Source organism: Staurois parvus, unplaced genomic scaffold (assembly GCF_062004578.1).
Source record: "Staurois parvus isolate SC_StPar_1 unplaced genomic scaffold, SC_StPar_1.0 ptg000215l, whole genome shotgun sequence".
NCBI lineage: Eukaryota > Metazoa > Chordata > Amphibia > Anura > Ranidae > Staurois > Staurois parvus.
Window position 1 is genome coordinate 922,383 of NW_028318011.1, and position 27,961 is coordinate 950,343.

General features: G+C 45.0%; 1 protein-coding gene and 2 pseudogenes across 2 annotated transcripts in view; all 3 read right to left on the minus strand.

Moving 5' to 3' along the window:
- The window catches only part of FRMD3 (FERM domain containing 3), a 347,328-nt gene extending 323,660 nt beyond the window's left edge, over nt 1–23,668 (minus strand). Inside the window, exon 1 of one of the 2 annotated variants that reach the window (XM_089679010.1) lies at nt 23,321–23,668. In XM_089679010.1, the coding sequence (XP_089535136.1) occupies nt 23,321–23,461 (141 nt within the window). In that variant the 5' untranslated portion in view covers nt 23,462–23,668. The remainder of the gene's footprint in view (nt 1–23,320) is intronic. The other variant, XM_089679011.1, reaches the window with a different exon arrangement.
- Nucleotides 8,519–8,633, minus strand: LOC149460958 (U2 spliceosomal RNA; annotated as a pseudogene).
- Nucleotides 9,497–9,612, minus strand: LOC149460959 (U2 spliceosomal RNA; annotated as a pseudogene).
- Nucleotides 23,669–27,961: the final 4,293 nt, after the last annotated feature.

Genomic DNA, 27,961 nt, shown 5'->3' on the forward strand with positions numbered 1-27,961 from the left:
AACAGTGAACAAAGCTCAAAATCCTTCTAATAGGTTTTATTTCCATACACACAAAAGCATTGGGAACACTACACATTCTATTCCAAATCAAAACATGAAGAAAAATATATCAAATTTGTGTTGTTCCTCTAAAAAAATTGAAGAAAAGTGAATATTAGACTGTTCAAAAAAATAGCAGTGTTTGTATTCTTCTTTACAAACTCAAACATTCACTATATAAACTGAAAAATGTTTGAAGATTTTGCTTTCCTTTGAATCACTTAATGAATATTTAGTTGTATAAGCACTGTTTCTGAGAACTGCTGTACATCTGTGTTGCATGGAGTCACCTAACTTCTGGCACCTGTGAACAGGTATTCCAGCCCAGGATGATTGGACTACATTCCACAGTTCTTCTCTATTTCTTGGTTTTGCCTCAGAAACTGCATTTTTGATGTCACCAGACCCAAAAAGAACAATCTTACGTTCATCAGTCCACAAAATGTTGCGCCATTTCTCTTTAGGCCAGTCAATGTGCTCTTTGGCAAATTGTAACCTCTTCAGCACATCTTTTTTTCAACAGTGGGACTTTGCGGGGGCTTCTTGCAGATAGCTTGGCTTCACATAGGCGTCTTCTAATTGTAACAGTACTCACAGGGAACTTTAGACCTTCTTTGATCTTCCTGGAGCTGATTGTTGGCTGAGTCCTTGCCATTTTGGCTATTCTTCTATCCATTCGAATGGTAGTTTTTTGCTTTCTTCCACGTCTTTCAGGTTTTGGTTGCCATTTTAAAGCATTTGCAATCATTTTAGCTGAGCAGCCTATCATTTTCTGCATTTCTTTATATGTTTTCCCCTCTCCAATTAACTTTTTAATCAAGGTACGCTGTTCTTCTGAACAATGTCTGGAATGACCCATTTTCCTCAGAATTTCAGAGAGAAATGCACTGTAACCAGCATGTACAACATTTGCTGCCTTCCTTCCTTAAATAAGGGCAATAATTGCCACCTGTTTTTCAAAGAATAAATGACCTCACTAATAGAACTCCACACTGCTATTATTTTGAACATGCCCCTTTCAATTAGTGATTCAATTACACAGAATCTGCAGCATGCATGTCATGACTGTTGGGTCTGTTGGATTTCTATTACTCTACTACACCTGTTAGTAAATTATTTGCCATGTAGAAATATAATTTCTACAAAAACAGTGATTGATCAGGTTAGTGATGTGTGACTGCTATTATTTTGAACACAACTGTATATATATACATGATTGTGCGCACCCGTGCCACCCTGTAGCGGTATTTCTGCTATAGGGTGGTCAGAAGGCGGTTAAAGTGGTTGTAAAGGCTCAATGTTTTCTATGCATGAAGGTAAGAAAATCTTCTGTGTGCCGCAGCTCCTCCAGCCCCCTCAATACTTGCCTGAGCCTCATCACGATCCAGCGATGTGCATGACAGCCACAGCTGTCCTGGGTCTCTGCCTCCTCTTTGGCTGAGACAGCAAGCAGAAGACATTGGCTCCTGATGCTGTGAATCACAGCCAGTCAGCCAGTGAGGAGAGAGAGGGGCGAGGCCACGCCACGGCTCCATGTGTGAATGGACACACGGAGCAGCGGGTGCCACATAGCAAGCTGCTTGCTGTGGGGGCACCCAACAGAAAGGAGGAGCCAGAAGAACTTGCGGGGGACCCGAGAAGAGGAGGATCCAGGCTGCTCTGTGCAAAAGCACTGCACACAGTATTTAAGTATAGCATGTTTGTTATTTGAAGAAAAAAAAATGGACCTTTAGAATCGCTTTAAGATGAATGTCCAACATGACCATGGTATACCTGTGGAAGTTATACTGTATGAAAGAAAAAGACATAACTCGGACCCAAAAAAGCATTTGAGGACTTTTGGAGGTGCAGGCATTCATCAGATATTGTAGTTGGGGAAACGAAGGCAGCTGAACCCAACTCAATATAAGCCTATGTGTTCCTGCATACATAAGCTTTTACCAGAGTTTAGAGGCAGTTAAATGTTCCTCTCCTGAATACAGTAGAATTGCGTTCAGGAGAGGAACATTTGGCAAAATAAACAAACGTGGCAAGCTCTAGCCCTGTTTAGTGCTTGGGTGTTTATTCACTTTAAAGGCAAGTGCACTGGCCAATGAAATGAATAACGTCCAAGTGCTAATTGCGGCTAAACATGCGTTTACATGCATTTTTGCTGCATTTAGAGTTTTTCTGTTGCCAGGGGACTTAACGTCTAGGGGTGTTCCAGTGTACATGTAGCCTAAGACACAGAAGAGGATATACTGTTTTCGGTAATACAATGAGGCCTTACGCAGACTAGATGTTTTTAACACTGCTGTTAGGGGCATCTGGAATGTTTTTTTCTGCCTCTAAACGCCCCAGCATGTTAGCCTATGTGTCTATGCACTCATAGGCATTTAGATGCAAAAAAAACACTGCCAGCATGTACAGGAGCAACAGCATTTCGATAGTTTGGGAGTTTAAACACATGTAAAAGTGTCAAGTGCTTAAGCATTAATTAATTTCAATGTCCAAAATAAATTATTATTCTGGCCAATGAAATCAATTAACACCCAAGCGCTTGGCGCGCCTAAATGTATCTTATTGGTTAAGAGTTTTTTTCCTGCCAAAACACCAGGATGAAAGGCATCTAGGAGAGATGGGCAAAGGTCCTGTGTGCATGGGGCCGAGAGCATTTTTGGCTAGTGTGTTGAATCCTAACAAAGCGCCATGATTCGCATCAAATCTGCATAGCTATAATGTAGCCTGTGCCCACACATATTAAATTGACTATCAATATGGCATCTACTAATGTTGGAAAAAATAGGCATGCTGAAGTTGCTGTCACCCTGTTCACAATTGATGCTCAATGCAGGCCTGTAATGAGACTACCCTAGGAAAGTAAGATCATGGCTCCTTGGTGGTGTAGCCCCAAGCTTCTTGCAGTGTGAACAGTGTGGTAGTCAAAGTACAAGTTGATCTGTTCCCTCAAGACATAAATACTGACACTATAAGTGGACATTGTCATTTAACACATGTACTGTCTATGACTGTGATAAATGATAATTAAATTGCAACACAATTCAATGTGACTGTGACTGATGATGGTGGCCTTGAGCAACACGGGGAGGAAATGACCAACATCAGTGCATTCACAATATAATGACTGCTGTATTTTTATATGGAAATTGTGTCTGGTAACACAACCTCTCAACACAACCATTGGCTAGGCATGACAGGAATCATCAATATCTAAAATGTCTGTATATATATGTCTGCTTCAAACCCTGGCTCATACCATGGGCTCTATTTATAAAAAAAAATGTGTAGCCATTCCTCCAGTGCAAGGGAATTTTCCGCAGAACTTTAAGGAGAAGTAGGACCAAAGCTCTTTTGTCTCTACTCTAAGTTCTGTACTCCAGTGACCTGTATTCAGCCAACAGCAGGCTAAAGTCCTCTGTCGGCTGACATCATTCAGCCACTCCAGACTCGGGAGAGATCCCAACTTTAGACTTTGGAAATAAACCCATTTGCACATGATACTAGTGTTGTAGTGTGAACAGGGCATATAGAGAACAATTGATTTGGTTGTGTCCTTGCAGAACGCGTGTAGAAAAACTGATGTCTCTGCACCATGGTGTGAACAAGCCCTAACAGTTCTGGCCCTGGCCAATAAAATGAATTAATGTCCAACCGCTGAACACGCCCACATGGAAGAAAAATATATTTGAATTATATTTAAAAAATATTCTTCCCAAATATATTGACATATATTTGAAATGCTACAACTTTGGCCATATTCAATACATTTCAAAATACATTTGTATATTTTATATATATATATATATATATATATATATATATATTTATTTATACTGCATGTTGAAATGAGTTTTTCATATATTACAAAATATATGAAAATATTTTTAAAAATATATTTTTTTTAAATATATTCTTCAGATTTTTTTTTTAACATATAAAAAAGTAATTTTAACATATATTTTTACATATAATAGTAAATGCATTCCAAAAATGTAGATTTGTATTTTTAAAGACATACAGTATATTTGAAACTTATTTTTTTAAATATTTTTCATATATTTAGCAATAAAAAAGCATTTCAACATGCAGTATCTATATTTATTAAAATACATTTTGAAATATATTGAATATGGCCAAAATTGTAGCATTTCAAATATATGTCAATATACTTGGGAAGAATATTTTTAAAATATATTTCAAATATATTTTTCTTCCATATGGGCGGCTAAACGTGGTACCATGTTTACACACGCTTTTGCCGTGTTTAGTGATTTTCTGCTGCCAGGAGAGCTAAACATCTAGAGGAGTTCATGTGTACATCAGGCCTAACACTTCATTGCCAAGACTTTCAAACAAATTTTACCATCAGGTGCATCTCCCCTGTACAGATCAAGATGGCTATTGTGCTGATGCTTCTACAAAAATAAAATCTATATATTAACCATCATCATTATTATCATTATCTATCTATGGGCTCAGTACTGCTGCTATACCCTGCAAAAAAACACTATAAAAGAATTCTGTGACGGACCGCCTGGCACCCCGGTTGAGTGCCTCCATCAGAGAGCTGCTTCTTTGCCGCTGGAACAAAGGACCAAGGTATTTTAGCTGGCATTGCACCCAAGGACTAGACAACACTAGCTTAGGTGAAAACTGGAACTTTTTAATGAACGGAAATACAGATTTTATACACTTCAAAAATAGGGGCAGTCCTCGCGTGAACAATAAAAACAAATATTACACATTGGGATAAACATCCCACACTGATTTTGTAATGAGTTAAAGTTGACACAAGACTAAGCGCATCATGTAGGAACCTCCAGGAGGACTAGCCAACAGGCAGAAGCAATAGGTGATTCAATTAACTCAATTAACAATGGGAGAAAGAGACTTCACAGTACACAGATAACATCTTAATAAACAGACTATACATAACAGGCAGGATACCTCAGAATCAGGTTATTCTGAGCTGATTACATTGACATCTGTTCTGAGTCTCTGAGTTGGGTGGGGGGGGGGGGGGGGGGGGGCTGGGTTGAAGCAGTCAATGCTGGTTTGGGCACAGAGATTCCAAATCTGTATCTGAATCCTCTGGTTCTCAGAGTCTGTGTGTTTCGGGGAGACATGGACTTGAATCCAAAGTAAAATTACTCCAAATGGTCCCCCAGGTACACACCCCCCAAAGGATACAGCCCCCTCAAACTTCAAGGCCCATGGTTAGCAGGCAAGAGGCTAGCCTACAGTCCATTCCAAAAGCCCCTGCCCTGGCTAACTCTATCACAAATTCTATTTTTGCTATCATCATCATTAATCATTGTCATCAGCAGCCTCCCCGTTCTGTTTACTCATGATCCTGATGCTGCTATGGACTTAATACAAATTCCATTTTCTTCTTCATAGTCAGCCTCCCTGTCCTCGAGCTGCTGCAACCTCATTGTTGCTCCAAACAAAAAAAATGTTTACTAATTCATTGTATGCCCAGTGTCCACAATATAATTCACCCCAATTCTCCTTATTTATATCCGGACACATTTATAAGTGCCCACTTAGGTCAAACAATTCAAAAGGGTTGGGGGAGATAATTACACAAGATACCAGATTACAGAAGCAAATCAGACAGCTTGACAATAGGCCTGGGTTCACTTATATGCGGTGCAGTATATCGCATGTGATTCGCACAGGAACCACACCACATTCCTGTACGAATCACATGCGATTTGTGTGTGGTGCGATTGGAGCCATAGATTTTGTATGGCTCTAATCGCACCACACCCGCACCAAAAAGGCGCAGGACCCTTTTTTTTGGTCCACACTAGAATCGGATCGCATGGGTATTTACACCTATACAATCTGATTCTGAACATCGCGCAGCATTTTGCGGACCACTTTTGGGGTGTTGTTAACTTAACATACACACCTGCAGCGGTTCGCATGAACACTGAGAGGCTGAGCCAGGTGTCAGTCCAGTCCAGGTTGATCCTGACCATATGATTGGGATCTTTTCAGAGCCTGGACCAGCTCAGTGATGTCAGCCGACAGCGTGCTCTAGTCCGCTGTTGGCTGAAAATGAACAAACGAACTGCAATCCTGTGATCTAAAGAAGTACAGCCAGAAAAGCTTTAACTATACTTCTCTGTTAATCACAATTAACAAAGAAACAAAATATATTCCAAGTACTGTAAATTCCCATAATCTTCAATTGTTTAATAATCCCATATTTAATTTGCCATATAGAATCATGCCGACTTGCAGCATGCATCACATATTGGTGTCCTTACATACAACAGTAAATACGATTACGATCAATTCCTTAGCTACCAATCACATTCTGCCTTCCATATCTCCAGAACAGGACAGGTTTAGGAAAGGTAGAATCTAGTTGCTATGGACAGCAAGATCCATGATGTCTTCAGGAACATACGACATGTGAAGCCGATTACAATTCAGGGTCTGATTAAATCTCTGTTTCATTCTAAAGGATTATATTTATGTAGCCTGTCTCCACCATGTATTCTGCAGCAGCTCTCTGTTGCCAGTGGCATCATATTTTTAAGAGAATGAAGCCAAACCGGTTAAGCAAGAGTTGTAATGGATTTAAAATCCATATGACCTGTTACATCTCTCCTTGAGATAAAGGGAAGGAAATCAAAAAAGCAAATACAAATGTTCAAGTTGATCTTCAGGATAAGCAAATATTATTTCAATATAAGAGTCATGTGTATTCCTACTTAAATCTTGGTGTGATCTGTGTATTTCTTCCAGATCTGTGCAGTATTCCATTGTGAGACTTTCTGTGCAGGAGCTTCCTTTAATACAGACCAGTCACTGCTGCTCTCTCTCCTTGTGTAGGATGGCTTGTCTTGTCTCCACCCCCTTCTGCAGGCAGCCTGTAGTGGATGGGGCCTGCTGGGTCCCTCCCACTCCTTTGCTCCCTGCATAGGCTATGATGTGGTGATTATGTCACTTTTAGGGCTCATGTACACGGGGCGTTTGGAAAACTTAGGTTAAAACTCTTCTGAACAATGGAAAATGTAGGTTAAAAAACGTCAGTTTAGCCGCGCTTGCATACCGCATTTATGCACATTTGCGTTAAGAAGCATTTTTAAAAGATAATCTCAGGAGACCTTCCCAAATGCCCAGAATGCACTGAAAAATAGTAAAAAAATAACTATTTCAGACATTTTGAGAGGAATAGAGAGAGCAGAAGCAGAGAGAGCAGTATTTGTTGAGATGACCTGTCTTTTCTGGTTGTCCCATGGACACAGCCAGTGACAGATCACACCGCTGCACAGCCCCACGGCCACGTGAGTGGCTCATTTTGACAGGAAACCATATGATGCCCAGTATTCACTATGGATCCCATCATGAGCATAATGCGGCACGTTCTACCATTTTTTCCTTCACACGAAACCTGGAACTGACTGCGCTGGTGTACTAGGTCCATTTGAATACATGGAAAATGCTTTGCATGCATTTCCGATTATGAAAAAAGGCTCTGGACAGCATCTGGACATGGAACAGTTAAATAATGCTTCTAAGCGCAAACGCTTATAAACGCGGTTAACTGCGTTTACACGCATTTACAAGCATTTGGCATTTGAAACGCCATTAAAACTACTTTTTTTTTTTTTAAAGTCCGCAAACGTGCAACTATAACGAAAAAACCCGTAAGTGTTCACAAAAAAGTGCAAGTGCAAAACACCACACAAAAAGTGCACTTAAGGGTGTGCTTTTGTCCTACCCCCGAAGGGGTTGGACCGCTACCCTGATCCCCCGGGGCACGAAGCTCCTGACAGGGACAAGGTTCCCATTCGGTCCTCCTGGCCAAAAGGCCTGGTAGACCACCGTTCCTTATGCCCAGCCGAAGCCGGACATCCAGTACTAGGCCAGGGGGTTCTCCCAAAGAGAAAACCCCCTAGGGACAGGGGAGGAAGGAACCGTAGGGCCACACATCCTCCCCCTAGACTTCAGGGCAGGCCCGAGGACCCACACCCTCCATCCTGTGAGAAAAAACACACACAAAAGTAAAAAGTGACAAACGTGGGGTGAGGAAAATAAATAAATAAATAATTAAATAAATCTATAAAAATAATAAAAAGTGTCGTGCCCAAATTGTGCACTAACCAGACCCTGAGGCCTGTAGCAAAAAAACTGCCCAGAACTTGACCAAAAGGCCCGGTCCTAGAGGCGCAGTGCAAAAAGTGTTTAAACTCGGTGACCATGTGCTCATTCGCATCGTGGGGTCCCACACCCAAGTGCTACTCAGAGCACCCCTGAGGCGACTACTCAGGGGGCACCGTGTTTGCGGACTCTCTGCCTTCCCAGCCCCTGGCCAGACCAAGGTAGATCCGTCCAAATCAGGAGGTACTGGGTCTTTCCAGCTTTCCCAGAGGAGTTACTCCCAAGGCCCCAGAACGAATCATGGCGCTCCCTGGTTTCTGTCCCTCCAGTCTAGCCTTCCGGACCCCCATCATACCAGTGAGGGTACTATACAACAGCCATCCCCGCAAAGCTAGAATGGCCGGGAGCACCCCACTGGACACTGATAAGAACAGATACTACACTTGATCTTAGCCAAAAGGCCGAGACGCCATTAAAACTACTTTTTTTTTTTTTTTTTTAAGTCCGCAAACGTGCAACTATAACGAAAAAACCCGTAAGTGTTCACAAAAAAAGTGCAAGTGCAAAACACCACACGAAAAAGTGCACTTAGGGGTGTGCTGTGTCCTACCCCTAAAGGGGCTTGGACCGCTTACCCTGATCCCCCGGGGCACGAAGCTCCTGACGGGGACAAGGTTCCCAATTGGTCCTCCTGGCCAAAAGGCCTGGTGGACCACCGTTCCCTATGCCCAGCCGAAGCCGGACATCCAGTACTAGGCAAGGGGACTCTCCCGAAGAAGAGTCCCCTAGGGATCAGGGGAGGAAGGAACCGTATGGCCACACATCCTCCCCCTAGACTTCAGGGTAGGCCCGAGGACCCACACCCTCCATCCGTGAAAAACACACACATAAGAGCAAAAAAGTGACAAACGTGGGAGTGCATAATAAATAAAGATAAAGAAAAAATAAAAAAGTGGTTCCGTGCCGAATTGTGCACAGACCAGGCCCTGAGGCCTGTAGCAAAAATTGCCCTGGTCCTAGCCAAAAGGCCTGGTCCTTAGGGCGCTGTGCAAAAAGAAGTGAAAAACAGTGGCCATGTGTCATCTTCACACCGTGGGGTCCCACACCCAAGTGTTACTAGTGACACCCCTGAGAGCGTCTTCCCCAGGGGGCACTGAGTTTGCGGACTTTTTGCATCCCCAGCCCCTGGCCAGACCAAGGTAGATCCGTCCGAATCAGGAGGTACTGGGTCTTTCCAGCTTCACCAGAGGAATTACTCCCAAGGCCCCAGAGCTCATCATGGCGCTCCCTGGTTTCTGTCCCTCCGGTTCAGCCTTCCGGACCCCCATCATACCAGTGAGGGTACTATACAACAACCATCCCCGCAAAGCTAGAATGGCCGGGAGCACCCCCACTGGACACTGATAAGAACAGATACTACACTTGATCTTAGCCAAAAGGCCGAGACGCCATTAAAACTACTCCTGAACGCACGTTTGATGCATTCAAAAAAATGACTGTAAACTCAACTGCCTGTAAACGACTATGTGTACATGGACACATAGGAAAAGATTAGGGAGAGATCAGGGGCTGCTGAAAAAAAGCTCCTGAACGTCAGTTTAGAAGCTGCAGTGTACATGAGCTCTTAGGCCCCATGTACAGGGGACACTTCTGAATGATGGAAACTGACTGCTAGAAAACGTAGGTTAAAAAATGTCTGTTTAGCCGCATTTGCATACCGTGTTTATGCGCATTTATGAGCGTTTGCGTTTAGAAGCGTTTTTTAAAGATAACCTCAGGAGACCTTCCAAAATGCCCAGAATGCACTAATAAACAGTAATCAATTAACTATTTCAGACATTTTGAGAGAAATAGAGAGAGCAGAAGCAGAGAGAGCAGTATTTGTTGAGATTAGCTGTCTTTTTTTTGTGGTGTTTGGATGTGTTCCAGCTCATTTCTGTGTAGAGATTATTGCAGCAGTGTCTAAGATATTTTCTTTCATGTGAAACCTCAAAGTATGGTGTACCGGGTCCATCTGAGTACCAGGAAAATGGTTTGCATGTATTTTTCATGATGAAAAAAAGGCTCTGGACAGCATCTGGAAACAAAAGAGTTAAAAAAATGTTCCAACCGCAAACACTTATAAACGCGGTTAGCCGCGTTTACAAGCGTTTTGCATTTGAAACACAGGTAAAATCTACTCCTGATTGCAATTTTGGTGCGTTCAAAAAAATAACTGTAAACTCAACTGCCTGTAAACGACTGTAAACGACTGTGTGTACATGGCCACATAGGAAAACATTAGGGAGAGTTCAGGGGCTGCTGAAAAAAAAGCTGAACAGCTCCTAAACGTGAGTTTATCAGATGCAGTGTACATGGAGCATTACAAGATAATAGCTGGGTTTGCAAAGGGCTTTGGTGCATATGAAGTGGACTTATGTTTTTATCTGCTTATTGAGGAATATATTTAAATGCAGGTTTTGTGCCAGCTTTCTTTTCATGCTATCACAACATGCAATTTCTACTGTAGGGTGTAATGTGATCAGAAGTTCTGAGTGTACTTGGACAACATATGTAAACCTTCTGCACTCCACATATAGGAAGGTACTTCACTTCTGCCATACATCCTGTCTTTATTTCAGTTCCATTCCTTGCTGATTTTCCGTTCAGTCATCTATATCAGGCACATTCAGACTGCATTTGAGATCAGATTAAGACACTTCTGTTATCATAGATCAATGCGTAGCTATAAACATCTCAGCTGCTAATCCCCTAATGCTGCTAATACCGAGCCAATTGATGCAATAAATGTATAATGTGGTGGCTTAGAGGTTAGCACATCTCCCTTCATGCACTGTGGTCTTGACTTCAAATCCTGCCCAGGTTTCTATCTGCATGGAGTTTGCATGTTCTCCTTGTGTTTGCATGGTATTTCCTTTCACACTACAAAAAATGTCAGTAGGTTAATGGGCTCCTGTCTAAATTGGCTCTAGTATGTGTATGCATGTAAGATAGGGACCTTAGATTGTAAAATCCTTGCCAGCGAGGACTGATGTATATGTGCAGTGTGTAAGGCGATGTGTAATTGTCAGCACTATATGAATAGCTGTAATAACAATAATTATTTTGCATGACAGAAGACATTAAAAGGAAAGGCGACAACAGAATCGACTGAAAGTGTTACTAAACCCACAACAGTAAAATCAGTCTGTATATGCAGTAAAGCATGCTTGTTATATTCACCGTAGAACCTAAGGGGTTAATCCTCTGCATTGTGTAAAAAGATGTTTGATCCTGACTGCTCTGTTCCTCCCCTTGTTCAAGTGTCCGCTTTCTATCTCCTGATAAGACAGATATGACATCGCTTACCCCAAAACCATTTTGTGGCCCCCTAAGGTTCCACTGGAGTACCTAGCGGTGTGATGTCAGATGTATAGTGCTTGGGTTAGACCCCTGTCCCACACGTCCTACATGGCACCACAGCAGAAAATATAAGCATGCAGAAACGTTTCAAGTATTTCCAATAAACAATTCAATAAGCAACAGGTGTGATGGAGGTAGGAAAGAGGGATGAGGAAGGGAAAAAGAGTGCACAGGCCCAAAGCTTTATTGAAAGGACAAAGACACGCAAGGGAGAGTGGGGGATGGGGAAATCTTTAGAGGTCCTCTTCCTCCTTGAAGTCCATCAAGTTATAGTCTCTGAGCAGACTGTGGACCAGTCTGTGACAGTCTTCCCGCTGGTGGATTAGGCATGTCCTGGCATAACTTAACCGCTTACCTGCCGCCGTATAGCTGATACACTACTACACGGCAGCACAGGTGTGCAAAATCACATATATATACATGATTTTGCATTTCCGGGTAGGGGGCACACGCCCTACCCGCGCTATTTGCGAGCGCATATGTCAATCACTGAGTCCCAGCCGCTGTTTACCCGCTGGCACCCGGTGAATACCGACAATCACCGATGGGGAGGAAGACTGTTTTGTTTACAGTCTTCCTCCCTGTCAGCTCGGGCACACTGCTCTGGATGGCCATCTTGATCAGTGTGCTTACAGTAAAGCACACCCCCCCCCCCCCCGCCCCCTAGTAAAACACTCCCTACACACAGTTAACCCTTTGATCATCCCTCACATTAACCCTTTCCTGCCCAGTGTCATTAGAGCATTATCAGTGCTGTTTTTTAGCACTGATTACTGTATTGGTGTCACTGGGGATTTCAGTGACACCAAGTTAGTTCCTCCCCAGTGTCAGAATGCCCGCCGCAGTCCCGCTTCTGCCATTACTTATCTTGCTCAGGTCCCTGGCATGCATAAATGTCCTGAGTGGTAACTAGGGGCAGACTGACAGCTCATGGGGCCCCCGGGCAATAGGGGATCATGGGGCCCCTGTGTCCTTGTCCAAACTCAAAACAGCCTATGAAAAAGGTACCAGGGGCATCTAATGGGGCCCCCTACTGACCCCGGGCCCTCGGGCAGTGCCCGAGTTTCCAAATGGTCAGTCCGCCCCTGGTGGTAACCCCCCTCGGATCGCCATCCATGCCAGGTCCTTGTGCCTGTTGGTGAGTCTCTTTGAAGAAGCATTCCTCCAGACCACCTTGCAAGGGGCTTAAGGCAGGCCTGGAACAGACTCCACAATTTCCTTGGCTCTAATCAGCTTGCAGTTAGTCTATGGCTTCCTCAAGTTGGGCTTCACTCCATGTAGCCCCTGCTACTAGATATGTCTGAATCACATGTGGTTTCCCTGCAGATGCGGTGCGATTTGCAGTGCAATTTGAGCCATACAAAATGAATCGCATAGAAACAGCATGTGATTCAGAAAGGAATCGCACTGCATTTCTGTTCAAATCACATCTTTGCACTGCGGTTTGAACCAATTCATTTTGTATGGGTTTAAATCGCACTGCAAAGGTATCAGTTTCAAGTATCAGAGCATTTGCATGAGTATGAATACAATGCAAATGCTTAGTATTGGTACAGCCCTAATTTTCATTGTACGTGATTGGGTATTTTTTGCAGAGTGAAGCTTCCCATCATTTACTAAGTTCTGGAGCAACTGCTCTTGCAAAGTGCAACTACACTTTGCAAAGTGCACAGTCTATTTGCCTTTAGTAAATCAACCCCTATATGTCCATGCACGCGTACACAAGCGTTTACAGGCATTTCAAGGCTGGAGTGTTTCCAGGCAGATAAAATAACACTTGCTCATACAGGAGAGAAGGATTTTGGCAGAAAAAATGACCAACACGTCTAGCAGCATTGAGTGTCGTTCATTTTAATGACCAGAATAAATTAATATTATGACCAATGGAATGAACACCCAACTGATTGATGAGCATAAACGTGCCAAAACGCAGCTTTAGGCGCATTTTTAAGCAGCTTTTATCCTGCCAGAAGAAAAGATGTTTAGAAGAGCTGGACAAGAGCGCATGGGGCCTAAAGTCTCTAAAAGTTTTCTATTGTGCTCATTCCCCCTCCCCTGCCACCAGGGCAGCTGTTAAAAACCACGGGGCCCCAAATGACCAACTTGACAAGGGCCCCCCCATAAAAAAAAACAGTTTATGAGGCTTCAGTTATGAATGTACACAGTGAGTGATCGGTATGATCACTTAGTGTGTTCATTCAGGAAAGAAAGGGGTTGGTAAATGTAACATATTTACCAGACTCTTCCCCCACTCTCCATCCTGAAGGATCCTATTGTGTGCTTGCAGCTGCCAGTGGAAAGCAGAGGAGGGAATCCGGCAGCACTACGGGGGGTGCAGGCAAACAGGGGGGCCTGGGCAGCAGAGGGAAATGTATGGTGCACAGGGAGGGTGATGGGTGCAGTGGAGGGGGGAGGTAATTATTGGAACCGATTCCCTGTCTGGCTATCTCTGCAGCAGCTGGGGGGGACAGGAGAAGAATTCAGCTTTCAGCTGCTACAGGAAGAGACATACAGGGGATCATTTCCTCCCCCACACGCCATGCTGATCACCCTCCCTGCCCACATTCAATTCACCCAGCTGCCTGTGCCCCCCTGCTGGCCTGGGCCCCGTACAGGAGGACTGGTGATACCCCCTTATCCACAGCCCTGCCTGCTGCATATACTCATCTTCCCTTTGCTTTCCAGCAGCTCCATGGGGCAGCACAGTGGCTAAATGGTTAGCAGTTCTGCCTGGCAGTACTAGGATTGTTGGCTTGAATCCCAGCCACAGCACCTCCTGCTTGGAGTTTACATGTTCTCCCTGTGCCTGCGTGGGTTTCCTCCGGGTACTCCGGTTTCCTCCCACACTCCAAAGACATGCTGGTAGGTTAATTGAATCCTGTCTAAATTGGCCCTTGTATACAGTTGTGTCCAAAATTATTCAACCCCCACTGAAATTGAGTGTTTTGGCCAGTTTGACATTGCTTTTGATCATTCAGTCATCTTGCTTACATTTACATTAAAGAGGCACTTGTAGGTCAGACAAATATAACATAACAGTTATAATGAAATAACCACAAATGTCTTTTCTGTGCTCACAGCATTATCAGTTTTATTCAACCCCCAAGTGACATTCAATCTTAGTACTTAGTACAGCATCCTTTTACAGTTATAACAGCTTTTAAACGTGAAGCATAGCTTGACACAAGTGTCTTGCAGCGATCTACGGGTATCTTCGCCCATTCTTCATGGGCAAAGGCCTCCAGTTCAGTCACATTCTTAGGCTTGCGCACTGCAACTGCTTTCTTTAAGTCCCACCAGAGGTTCTCAATCGGATTTAAGTCTGGTGACTGCGATGGCCACTCCAAAATGTTCCAGCCTTTCCTCTGCAACCATGCTCTAGTGGACTTGGAGGTATGCTTGGGATCATTGTCCTGTTGAAAGGTCCAACGTCTCCCAAGCCTCAGGTGTGTGACGGACTGCATCACGTTTCCATCCAATATCTCCTGGTACTGAAGAGAATTCATGGTACCTTGCACACGCTGAAGCTTCCCTGTACCTGCAGAAGCAAAACAGCCCCAAAGCATGATTGACCCTCCACCATGCTTCACAGTAGGCAAGGTGTTCTTTTCATCATAGGCCTTGTTCTTCCTCCTCCAAACATAGCGTTGATCCATGGGCCCAAACAGTTCTAATTTTGTTTCATCAGTCCACAGAACACTATCCCACAACTTTTGTGGTTTGTCCACATGGCTTTTGGCATACTGCAGTCGACTCTTCTTATTCTTTGGAGACAGCAAGGGGGTACGCCTGGGAGTTCTGGCACGGAGGCCTTCATTACGCAGTGTGCGTCTTATTGTCTGGGCTGAAACTTCTGTACCCACATCTGACAAATCTTTTCTCAGTTCCTCAGCAGTCACACGGGGACTTCTCTCCACTCTACGCTTCAGGTAGCGCACAGCAGTCGAAGTCAGCATCTTCTTTCTGCCACGACCAGGTAGCGTTTCAACAGTGCCCTTTGCCTTGAATTTGCGAATGATGCTTCCTAAGGTGTCTCTTGGTATGTTTAACATCTTTGCAATCTTCTTATAGCCATTGCCCTTCCTGTGAAGAGAAATCACCTCTTCTCTTGTCTTCCTGGACCATTCTCTTGCCTTCACCATGTTTGTAACCACACCAGTAAATGTCTAGAAGGAGCTGAGTATCACAGTCATTTTAAAGCTGCCTAATTGGTGCTTATTATGCTTGATTGCTGCTCGGTGACATCCACAGGTGTTTTCAATACCTGATGGAAAGCACCTGTATGAACCTCTGTTCTTCAGAGTGGTAGTCTTTAAGGGGTTGAATAATTGTGGCAATGAAGAAACCACATAAGAACCATTTACTACTGTATTACATAAACAATTGATGTCATTTTAGTTGCATTTGGGTAGTTACAACGTCCTTGTAGGATTTGATTCTGAATACAATTCCAAATGTACACTATAGTCCCTAAACCCCTTTACAGCATTGGGGGTTGAATAATTTTGGACACAACTGTATGTATGTATGAATGTAAGTTAGGGACCTTAGATTGTACGCCCCTTGAGGGTTAGGGACTGATGTGAATGCAAAATATATATTTATTTGTTTCAGGTACTTATATAGCGCTGTCAATTTACGTAGCGCTTTACACATACATATATTGTACATGCACATCAGTCCCTAACCCTCAAGGGGCGTACAATCTAAGGTACCTAACTCACATTCATACATACACATATTAGGGACAATTTAGACAGGATCCATTTAACCTACCAGTATGTCTTTGGAGTGTGGGAGGAAACCAGAGTACCCAGAGGAAACCCACGCAGGCACAGGGAGAACATACAAACTCCAGGCAGGTGGTGCTGTGGTTAAGATTTGAACCAATGACCCTAGTACTGACAGGTGGAAGTGCTAACCATTTAGCCACTGTGCTGCCCACATACAGTGGGGATCGAAAGTTTGGGCACCCCAGCTAAACATTTGTATTAATGTGCATAAAGAAGCCAAGGAAAGATGGAAAAATCTCCAAAAGGCATCAAAATTACAGATAAGACATTCTTATAATATGTCAACAAAAGTTAGATTTTATTTCCATCATTTACACTTTCAAAATAACTGAAAACAAAAAAATGGCGTCTGCAAAAGTTTGGGCACCCTGCAGAGTTAATATCTTGTACTGCCCCCTTTGGCAAGTATCACAGCTTGTAAACGCTTTTTGTAGCCAGCCAAGAGTCTTTCAATTCTTGTTTGAGGTATCTTTGCCCATTCTTCCTTACAAAAGTCTTCCAGTTCTTTGAGATTTCTGGGCTGTCTGTCACACACTGCTCTTTTAAGGTCTATCCATAGATTTTCAATTATGTTGAGGTCAGGAGATTGTGAAGGTCATGGCAAAACCTTCAGTTTACGCCTCTTGATGTAATCCCTCGTGGATTTCGAGGTGTGTTTAGGATCATTATCCATTTGTAGAAGCCATCCTCTCTTTAACTTCAGCTTTTTCACAGATGGCATCAAGTTACCATCCAAAATTTGCTGAAATTTTATTGAATCCATTTTTCCTTCTACTCGTGAGATGTTCCCTGTGCCACTGGCTGCAACACAACCCTAAAGCATGATTGATCCAACCCTATACTAAACAGTTGGTCAGAGGTTCTTTTCATTAAATTCTGTGCCCCTTCTTCTCCAAACGTACCTTTGCTCATTCCGGCCAAAAAGTTCAATTTTAACCTCATCGGTCCACAGAACTTGTTTCCAAAATGCATCAGACTTGTCTATATGTTCATTTGCAAAGTTCAAACGATGATTTTTGTGGTGAGGACGTAGAAGAGGTTTTCTGCTGATGACTCTACCATGAAGACCATATTTGTACAAGTATCTCTTTATAGTGGAATAGTGTACCACAACTCCAGTGTCTGCCAGATCTTTCTGGAGGGATCGTGCAGTCAAGCGTGGGTTTTGAATTGTTTTTCTCACAATCCTGCGAGCTGTTCTGTCTGATATTTTTCTTGGTCTTCCAGATCTTGCTTTAACTTCAACTGTTCCTGATGACTGCCATTTCTTAATTACATTCCGAACAGAGGATATTGACATCTGAAAACGCTTTGCTATCTTCTTATAGCCTTCTCCAGCTTTGTGAGCGTCAACTATTTTCAGTTTCAGTTTTCTAGACAACTGCTTAGAAGAACCCATGGTGCTGATTGTTGGGGCAAGGTCAGATGAGTCTGAGCATTTAAAACCTTTGAGCTTGACATCACCTGGTCTTCCCAGACGATGATTGAGAACAATCCATGACACTGGCAGGTCTCAGCTTTGCAAAGGGGGCAGTGCATGCTATAAATTCTGCAGGGTGCCCAAACTTTTGCAGATGCCATTTTTTTGTTTTCTGTTATTTTGAAAGTGTAAATGATGGAAATAAAATCTAACTTTTGTTGACATATTATAAGAATGTCTAATCTGTAATTTTGATGCCTTTTGGAGATTTTTCCATCTTTCCTTGGCTTCTTTATGCACATTAATACAAATTTTTAGCTGGGGTGCCCAAACTTTCGATCCCCACTGTATATGCCCATATATGTAAAGTGCTGTGTAAATTGATGGCGCTATATAAGTACCTGAAATAAATAAATAAATTCAGCAGCCAGAAGAGAGAACAGAAATACTAGGAACAACCAGGTATACAGAGGCAAATGCCTGACTCTCACTCCTGTCTGTCACAGTGCAAAGCTGGGTCTCTGAATGGCAGCCTCCAGGCAATAGGGTTGTCACCTGAGCTGTACAAATCATTCCAGTCTGTTGCTTTGGCCAACATAGATCAACACTAATACTACAAAATCACTTTATTAGCACTAGACCGACTTTATTTTCATTAGACAGTCATAGACGCAGTAACCAACTTTGAGCAAACTATGGGCGCTTTTACAGCTTTCAGAAAACGCACCAAAAACAAAGGACATAATCTAAGTTCATGGGCATCAAAACCGAAGGTACACTGTGCTGCGGCCAAAGTGCAGCAGATCAATGCGAAGCCGGCCTAAAAGTAAATGCAACTCATCAGAAGAAGAAAGTACTCGCAACTTTTTATTAACATCCATTCCTAATTCATATCACACTAATACAGACAGCTGGAATTGTCATCTTCAAAATAAATTGTAAGGCATAGTTCCCACTTGAGATGGGGGGACAGTAAAAGTAGGCAGCTAGGCAGTGGGTTCACTGCCCCGATCCCCCTGCTTAAGCTGTATTGTACATGCTGAAGCAGAATTCATACCCCGTCACGTTTGGTACTGTCGCTGAACACAATCCAAGGAAGGGCGCTGCGCTGTGTGCAATCCACAGGCTTGGCAGGGTTAAAACAGGTGGTGAGAACGTGACATAACACCTGTCAAAAGCCCTTTGAAAAGGCATCAACCACCGATCACTCTTCAGAGGGTGATGCAAGTGTAAATATGCTCTTACCTGGAGCATTAGTTTAAGAGGTCATTCACACTACATACAGTGACCTGCACTTTCCACCCTGGATAAACGCAGATCACTGCTGGAGCATGTAGAAAACAATGTTTGTGTTCATACCTCACCCATGGTGTCATGTACTGCACATTTCTGCATTTTTCCATACTACACGGGATGGTACTTCATGCCAACACACAGAAGCACAATGCACCGTGGTGCTGTGCAGTGACATGAATGAGGTGTCAGTATGTGACACTTCAAATAAAGTTGAAAAAAAGAATACAAACACAAGCAAGCAGTGCGAAGCACTAAAAAGCACCCCATGCTGCTCCCTGACGAAGTTGACACTATTAGCCTGTATGGTGACACGTTGTGTTTATCTGTGCTGGCTCCTGTGCACCTATCCCCGATCTCACAAATCAATAAACCCTGACAAATCTGACACTGGAACCAAGACCTACAACATTCGGGGGAGGCCTCATTCACATGCTGTAATGACCAGTACTCCCAGGTAGAGGGCTCTGTTTACCCACCATCAGGGTGCCCACATCCCCATTAGAACCCTCATCAAAGTCCCTCCTTACATCAGGGTCTCTATCAGAATATCCCCTTGTGTCAGGGTTTCCATCACAGTTCCACTTACATTGGAATCCCCTTCAGAGTCCTCCTTATATCAGGGTCCCCGTTAGATCCCCCTTACTTCAGGGTACCTATTAGAGTGTTCCTTACATCAGGGTCCCTATTACAGTTTTCCTTAAATCAGGGTCCCCATCAGAGTCTTCCTTACATCAGGGTCACCAACACAGTTCCTCTTACATCACGATCCCTATCAGAGTCCCCTGATACATCAGAGTCGCCATCAGAACACCCCTTACATCAGGGTCCACATCAGATTATCTACTTACATCAGGGTCCCCATCAAAGTTTTCCTTACATTACAGTCCCCATCAGAGTCACCCCTTACATCAGAGTCCCCATCAGAATTCTCCCCCTACATCTGGTGTCCTCACCAGAATATCACTTACAATACAGTCCCCATCAGAGTTACCCCCTTACATTTAGGTCACCGTCAGAGTCCTCCTTACATCAGCATCCCCATCAGAGTACCTCCTACATCAGGGTCTCCATCAGAGTACCACCTACATTAGGGTCTCCATCAGAGTCCTCCCTTGTATCATGGTCCCCATCAGAGTCCTCCTTACATCAGGGTCCCCATCAGAGTACTTCCTACATCAGGGTCTCCATTAGAGTCCCCCCTTACATCAAGGTCCCCATCAGAGTACCTCCTACATCAGAGTCCCCATCAAAGTACCTACTACATAAGGGTACCCATCAGAGTCCTCCTTACATCAGGGTCTCCATTAGAGTCCCCCCTTACATCAAGGTCCCCATCAGAGTACCTCCTACATCAAAATCCCCATCAAAGTACCTACTACATAAGGGTACCCATCAGAGTCCTCCTTACATCAGGGTCCCCATCAGTAGCTTATTTAGGTTTTGTGCTGCCCTAGGCAACATAAAAATCGTCTGCCCACAAGGACACCAACCAACGTCACCTCCCCTTTCCCCTCCCGCGGAGAGAACCTGACAATGCTGACATTGACCAACAACACCCCTGTGCCCCCACCCGGAAGAGACTTTAACTACCCCCCCCCCCCCCGATAGAGAAAAAGACACTCATCTTCACAGCTCCCCAAGAGCGAGAGTCGGACTCTACATACACCATTAAGCAGCCTGCAGCCTCTCTCTGATCCCACCTGGTTCCCATGGAAAGCGTGTCCCTTCTTTCATCCCTTCTTCTGGGGGGAGGTGCTGCCCCCCTGAAAGCTGCCGCCCTAGGCAAGTGCCTTGTTTGCCTTGTAAATACACCCCTGGTCCCCATTACAGTAACTCCTACATCAAGGTCCCCATTAGAGTACCTCCTACATCAGAGTCCTCATCAGAGTACCACCTACATCAGGGTTCCCATCTGAGTCCTCCTTACCTCCGGGTCCCCATTAGAGTACCTCCTACATCAGGGTCCTCATCAGAGTACCACCTACATCGGGGTCCCCATCTGAGTCCTCCTTACCTCCGGGTCCCCATTAGAGTACCTTCTACATCAGGGTCCCCATCAGAGTACTTCCTACATCAGGGACCCATCTGAGTCCTCCTTACATCAGAATCCCCATTAGATTACCTTTTACATCCAGGTGCCCATCAGAATACCTCCTACATCAGGGCAGGGACCTCAACAGAGTACCACCTACATCAGGGTCCCCATCTGAGTCCTCCTTACCTCAGGGTCCCCATTAGAGTACCTCTTACATCAGGGTCCCCATCAGAGTACCACCTACATCAGGGACCCATCTGAGTCCTCTTTACATCAGGGTCCCCATTAGAGTACCTCCTACATTAGGGTCCCCATTAGAGTACCTTCTACATCAGGGTCCCCATCAGAGTACTTCCTACATCAGGGACCCATCTGAGTCCTCCTTACATCAGAATCCCCATTAGATTACCTTTTACATCAAGGTGCCCATCAGAATACCTCCTACATCAGGGCAGGGACCTCAACAGAGTACCACCTACATCAGGGTCCCCATCTGAGTCCTCCTTACCTCAGGGTCCCCATTAGAGTACCTCTTACATCAGGGTCCCCATCAGAGTACCACCTACATCAGGGACCCATCTGAGTCCTCTTTACATCAGGGTCCCCATTAGAGTACCTCCTACATCAGGGTCCCCATCTGAGTTCCTCCTTATATCAGGATCCCAATCAGAGTCCCCTCTTACATCAAAGCCCCATCAGAAGCCCGCTTATGTCATGGTCCCCATCAGAACCCCCTTATATCAAGGTCCCCATCTGAGTCCTCCTTACACCAGGGTCCCAATTAGAGTACCTCCTACATCAGAGTCCCCATCAGAGTCCCTCCTTAATTCAGGATCCCAATCAGAGTCCCCTCTTACATCAAAGCCCCATCAGAACCCGCTTATGTCATGGTCCCCATCAGAACCCCCTTACATCAAGGTCCCCATCTGAGTCCTCCTACATTAGGGTCCCCATTAGAGTACCTTCTACATCAGGGTCCCCATCAGAGTACTTCCTACATCAGGGACCCATCTGAGTCCTCCTTACATCAGAATCCCCATTAGATTACCTTTTACATCAAGGTGCCCATCAGAATACCTCCTACATCAGGGCAGGGACCTCAACAGAGTACCACCTACATCAGGGTCCCCATCTGAGTCCTCCTTACCTCAGGGTCCCCATTAGAGTACCTCTTACATCAGGGTCCCCATCAGAGTACCACCTACATCAGGGACCCATCTGAGTCCTCTTTACATCAGGGTCCCCATTAGAGTACCTCCTACATCAGGGTCCCCATTAGAGTACCTCCTACATCAGGGTCCCCATCTGAGTTCCTCCTTATATCAGGATCCCAATCAGAGTCCCCTCTTACATCAAAGCCCCATCAGAAGCCCGCTTATGTCATGGTCCCCATCAGAACCCCCTTATATCAAGGTCCCCATCTGAGTCCTCCTTACACCAGGGTCCCAATTAGAGTACCTCCTACATCAGAGTCCCCATCAGAGTCCCTCCTTAATTCAGGATCCCAATCAGAGTCCCCTCTTACATCAAAGCCCCATCAGAACCCGCTTATGTCATGGTCCCCATCAGAACCCCCTTACATCAAGGTCCCCATCTGAGTCCTCCTTACACCAGGGTCCCAATTAGAGTACCTCCTACATCAGAGTCCCCATCAGAGTCCCTCCTTAATTCAGGATCCCAATCAGAGTCCCCTCTTACATCAAAGCCCCATCAGAAGCCCGCTTATGTCATGGTCCCCATCAGAACCCCCTTACATCAGGGTCCCCATAGAAGTCCTTGTTCCATGGGGGTGTTGAAGCTACCACACACCAGTGACCCTAGCTGCGGAGCAGATGGAATGCTGTAGCGAGGCACACGTAGCCTGCAGTTCGGAGAGCGCTGATCTAGACGCTGAAGCTAGACACGGCGGTGATGCTTCTGGCTGTCTATAGCGAAGCCCCCAGGACGGCGGTACGGAGCGCAGACGGAGGGTGGCGCTTGGCCGTGCGTTCACGTGCAGACAGAACGAATGTAAATACATCTGGGTGTTATTGTAGTATATATAGTCCTCATGTCTGAGCATCCATGGCACCAGAAAAGAAGAGGAGAGCCTGGAGCAGGAGGAGGACCACAGCCAGCCCTTTGACAATAACAACTTTCCTGTCTGCCCAAACTTCTCCATGTCACCCTGTGCCCATTGTCTGCTCCATCCCTCCATCCATCCATCCCTCATACCTGAATACTGCAGGAGATCTCCGTATCATCCAGCAGGCGGATGGTGCATTTCATCTCCAGAGTCAGGGATCTCAGACTGCCAGTCCTCAATCGGTTCATTTTCATCGTCCCCTTGTCCTGGGTGCACTGGCAACCGAACATGCACGTTGACTTGGGGCAGGCAGTGCTGTGATAAGAAAGGGGGGGAGAAGCGGGCTCCTAGTGCCAGGCTCCTGGATACATGTCCTCCTCCTCCTTCCCTCCCGGATCTAGGAAGGGGAGAATGGCTGGAGGAGCCCAGATCTCCGGGGATGGTGGTGACGGAGGAGAGCCGCTGCCTGCTACCTCAGTGCTGCTACTGCTGTGAGAGCGAGGCTGAGGCTGCAGTCAGCTCTGGGCTGTGTTGTCACCTCCCCGGCTCAATGAGGAGGGTGTGTGCTACACAGATACATCCCTCATGTTTCTGGAGCTCCTCTCCTGTCTGTCTACTACTCACAGCCGGGGCTACATTGTTCTACTGGGGGGTAGGAGACCAGACCATGGCTGACCACAAGACTTCAAGTGGCTGCCTACCATCTATTGTGTGTCCCCTCTTTTTAGATCGTCAATGCCAGCCTTTCCCAACCTTTCCAACAAAGAGGAACCCTAGAAATAACTTTCTCAAGGATTTCCTGCTGAAAATGACTATATCTACAACGCGTGATACATTGACGTGATCAGTGGCGTCCCGAGGCAGGTGCGGAGGGTGCGTGACACACCGGGTGATACCTACCGCATGGAATGACACTGGACCCGCTCCACAAAAAGGTAAGTTGTAAAGCAAGCCAATGATCCCCGCAGGATGGATCCGATCCGTCCTGCAGGATCGTCGGCTTCCTTTACAACTTACCTTTTCGTGGAGCGGGTCCGGTGTCACTCCATATAGGTTGCAGGATGGATTGAATCTGCAAATTGGGGAGCATAATGGTTCAGAGTCCGATCCATTACGCTCAATCCGCAGATCCGATCCATCCTGCAGGGATCGTCGGCATGCAATCTATACGGGGTAACACCGGACCCACTCCACAAAAAGGTAAGTTGTAAAGAAAGCCGACGTTTCCCGCAGGATGGATCGGATCTGCGAATTGGGGGGCAGAATGGATTGGACTCCGATCCATTATGCTCAATTCACAGATCCGAACCATCCTGCGGGGATCGTCAGCATGCAACCTATATGGGGTGACACCGGACCCACTCCACGAAAAGGTAAGTTGTAAAGAAAGTTAACATTCCCCGCAGGATGGATCGGATCTGCGAATTGAGGGGCAGAATGGATCGGACTCTGATCCATTATGCTCAATTCGCAGATCCAAACCATCCTGCGGGGATCGTCAGCATGCAACTTATATGGGGTGACACCGGACCTGCTCCACGAAAAGGTAAGTTGTAAAGAAAGCCAACGTTCCCTGCAGGATGGATCGGATCTACGAATTGGGGGCAGAATGGATCGGACTCCAATCCATTATGCTCAGTTCGCAGATCCAAACCATCCTGCGGGGATCTTCAGCATGCAACCTATACGGGGTGACACCGGACCCGCTCCACGAAAAGGTAAGTTGTAAAGAAAGCCAATGTTCCCCGCAGGATGGATCGGATCTGAGGATTGGGGAGCATAATGGATCGGAGTCCGATCCATTATGCTCAATCCGCAGATCCGATCCATTCTGTGGGGATCGTCGGAGGGGGTGTCACCAAGTGTTATCGCACCGGATGACACCAACCCTAGGGACACCCCTGGATGTGATGGTCATTAGGAAGAACGCTCCTAAGAATGGCCATACATGATTCATTTTCATACATTCAACCAGCATGTTGAACAAAAGTATGTGATCAATTCTCGTATCCACACATTTGAGGTGGATGGGGGAATCCCTCCCATGAAGCTATTGTATTCAATAAGATCAATGTTGTGGGAACTTATCCGAGAGTCAATAATTGCTCATTGCTTAAAGCGGAGTTCCAGTGAAAATTAAACAAAAATAAAAGTCAGCAGCTGCAAAAACTAAAAAATGGACACTAATGCAGGCCATACATGGGTCAAATTGCAAACGATTTTTCGTCCGAAAATTGAAAATGTTGTTCGCTCGGTAATTCAATGGTGCCATTAATGATTTTGGAAATCTGCCAACCAAGCCATAAATTTCACCCAATATAACAGGTGAAACTTCTGTTCCTTCCAGGTCACGGCTCATGCGCATATTCTTTTTGGAAAAATGATCATACGATTTGACCATCATTGAGCTGAAAATCGGTCGTTTTTCATGAATTTTCCAACATGCCCAATCACTGAAAAGGGGAGAAACCACAATAATCGGCTGGTGCCATTGACCCACTAACAGAGCAAAAATCGGCCAATTATTCTTAGGTCCATTTTTTGGGTGAAAAATCAGTCGAATTGCAACCCATGTATGGCCGGCCTAAGGCTGACCATACACTATACAATTTTCTGTCCAATTTCTGCCCAATTTCCTTTAGATTTACCTTCAACTATGTAATGCAAGGGCCTGCCTAATTGGATACAATTGAAAGTGTTGTTTAGGTTTGACCTTGTATTATATGGTTTTTGGTAAATCTAAAGCAAAATTCTCAAGAAAATTGTATAATGTATGGCCAGCCTTAAGCCGGCCATACCTTTTGTACCACTAGCGCCTCCATCCTAGATTGTAAGCTCCAAGGAGCAGGGCCCTCCTAACCCTCTTGTATTGAACTGTATTGTTGCTGTATTGTCCCCTGTTATATTGTAAAGCGCTGAGCAAACTGTTGGTGCTATATAAATTCTGTATAATAATAATAATAATACATGGGTCAAATTCTGAAAGAATTTTCTTTCAAAAATCTTTTCTAAGAATTTTTGTTCGAATGTCGCACCATTAGTGGGTCACAGAAACGGCCTATTTTCATGTGACCATCGAATCTGAGTGATCAGGCATGTTGGAATTTTTTTGAAAAAGGAACAAATTTCGAATCAATGATGGGAGAATTGTGCAGGAAATATAAAACGAAAAAGAAATGAGCGTGAACTGTGACCAGGAAAGAAAAGCTAATTCTTGGCCTCAAAAGTTCTTTTCTGTAGCAATATGGGGTGAAATTGAAGGCTTGGTTGGTTGAATTTTGAAATCAATGGTGGCACCATTGGATTACAAAACGTATGAAATTTTCAATTTTGCTTAAGGAAATTTGTTTCGGAAATTCGACCCATGTATGACCTGCCATTCACCGGTCGCCCTCTGTCCCTGGCATCAGCACCTTCAATGTGGGCACCCAAGTCCAGGTGTGACTGCTTGTGGCTTCACAGCAGGGGTTCCCAGTGCACATGCGCGAGTAGCGCTGCGCTTTATGATTGGTCCCGTAGCCTTCTGGGACCTGTCACGTGTCCCACAAGACTACGGGGAGGGAGTGGAGGGAGGACAACTTCCATTTCCTGTCAATGTCAGGTACCCATCCTCCCTGCTCCCCAAAGGTGCCAATCCTTAACAGGGAGCGGGGGACCAGTCCTTAAAGCGAAACTTCCCCATTTGGGTGGAGCTCAGCTTTAAGGAACCCCTAACAACCTCTACAGTACCCTTTCTTAACCGTTTCAACACAGAGGAACCCAGGACCAGAGCTAGACTATTTTAGACCATAGGCAAGACCAGCCACCTGCCCCCCCCCCCCCAAAAAAAAATGTAAACACTAGAAAGTATTAAATCAACAAAACAAGAAACTGCTAAGTTTTTTTAAATTTGCAAAAATAAGTGCCATAAGATGCCACCAGTACCAATATTAAAGACAAAATCAGTGTAATGGACGGACTGTATCTGTGGCTGGCAGGGGCAGAGTGACAGTTGCAGTGAGAGGAGGATGATGGATCCACACTCTGATAGATCCCAGGCTGGAATTCCCCAGGCAATGGGGGGAGATAAAATGCTGTGACAGCAGGCAGCCCAGCCCACACACACAGAGAACACCTGAACTTAGCGATCCCACACAGTGACAGATCTGACACAACACACCACCACCAACACTGACACAGATCAGCAGGCACTAGAAGAGCAGGGATCGTGATGATGCCATCACTCATTGACACATTGCACATGTGATGGATGGTCGCCCAGCCAACCAGATGGGTCACACTCACACAGACAGAGGACATCAGAGTCAGACATTACCTTCCTCCCCAGGCGCCGCTCTTCCTCCACTGATGAATGAGAATAGAAGAGCTGGAACTCCACAGTGATCAGTAGCCACCAGCCAGCTTGCAGTAAGGGACTGAGTCTGAGAGGAACACTGGAAGGAACTCCAAACTATGTTCTAGAGGAAGCCTAGTGCTACATGGAACCCTGGTTGAGAAACCCTTGTCTATGCTTTTTAGTAAAGTGATACTCAACAACGGTTTTAAAAAAATTTATTCAAATATGTATTATCTAAGGAGAAGTACAGCTAAAGCTCTTTTGGCTGTACTTCTCCTGTGGATCACAGGAGTGCAGTTTGTTATGCTCTTCTGTGACCCATTTTTAGTTGAGAGCAGGCTGAAGCCCACTGTCGGCTGACATCACCCAGCTAGTCCAGGCTGGGGAAAGATCCTAACTTTAAAGTCGGGATCCACCCCAGAGTCTGGAGATCCACCCCAGAGTCTGGAGCCAG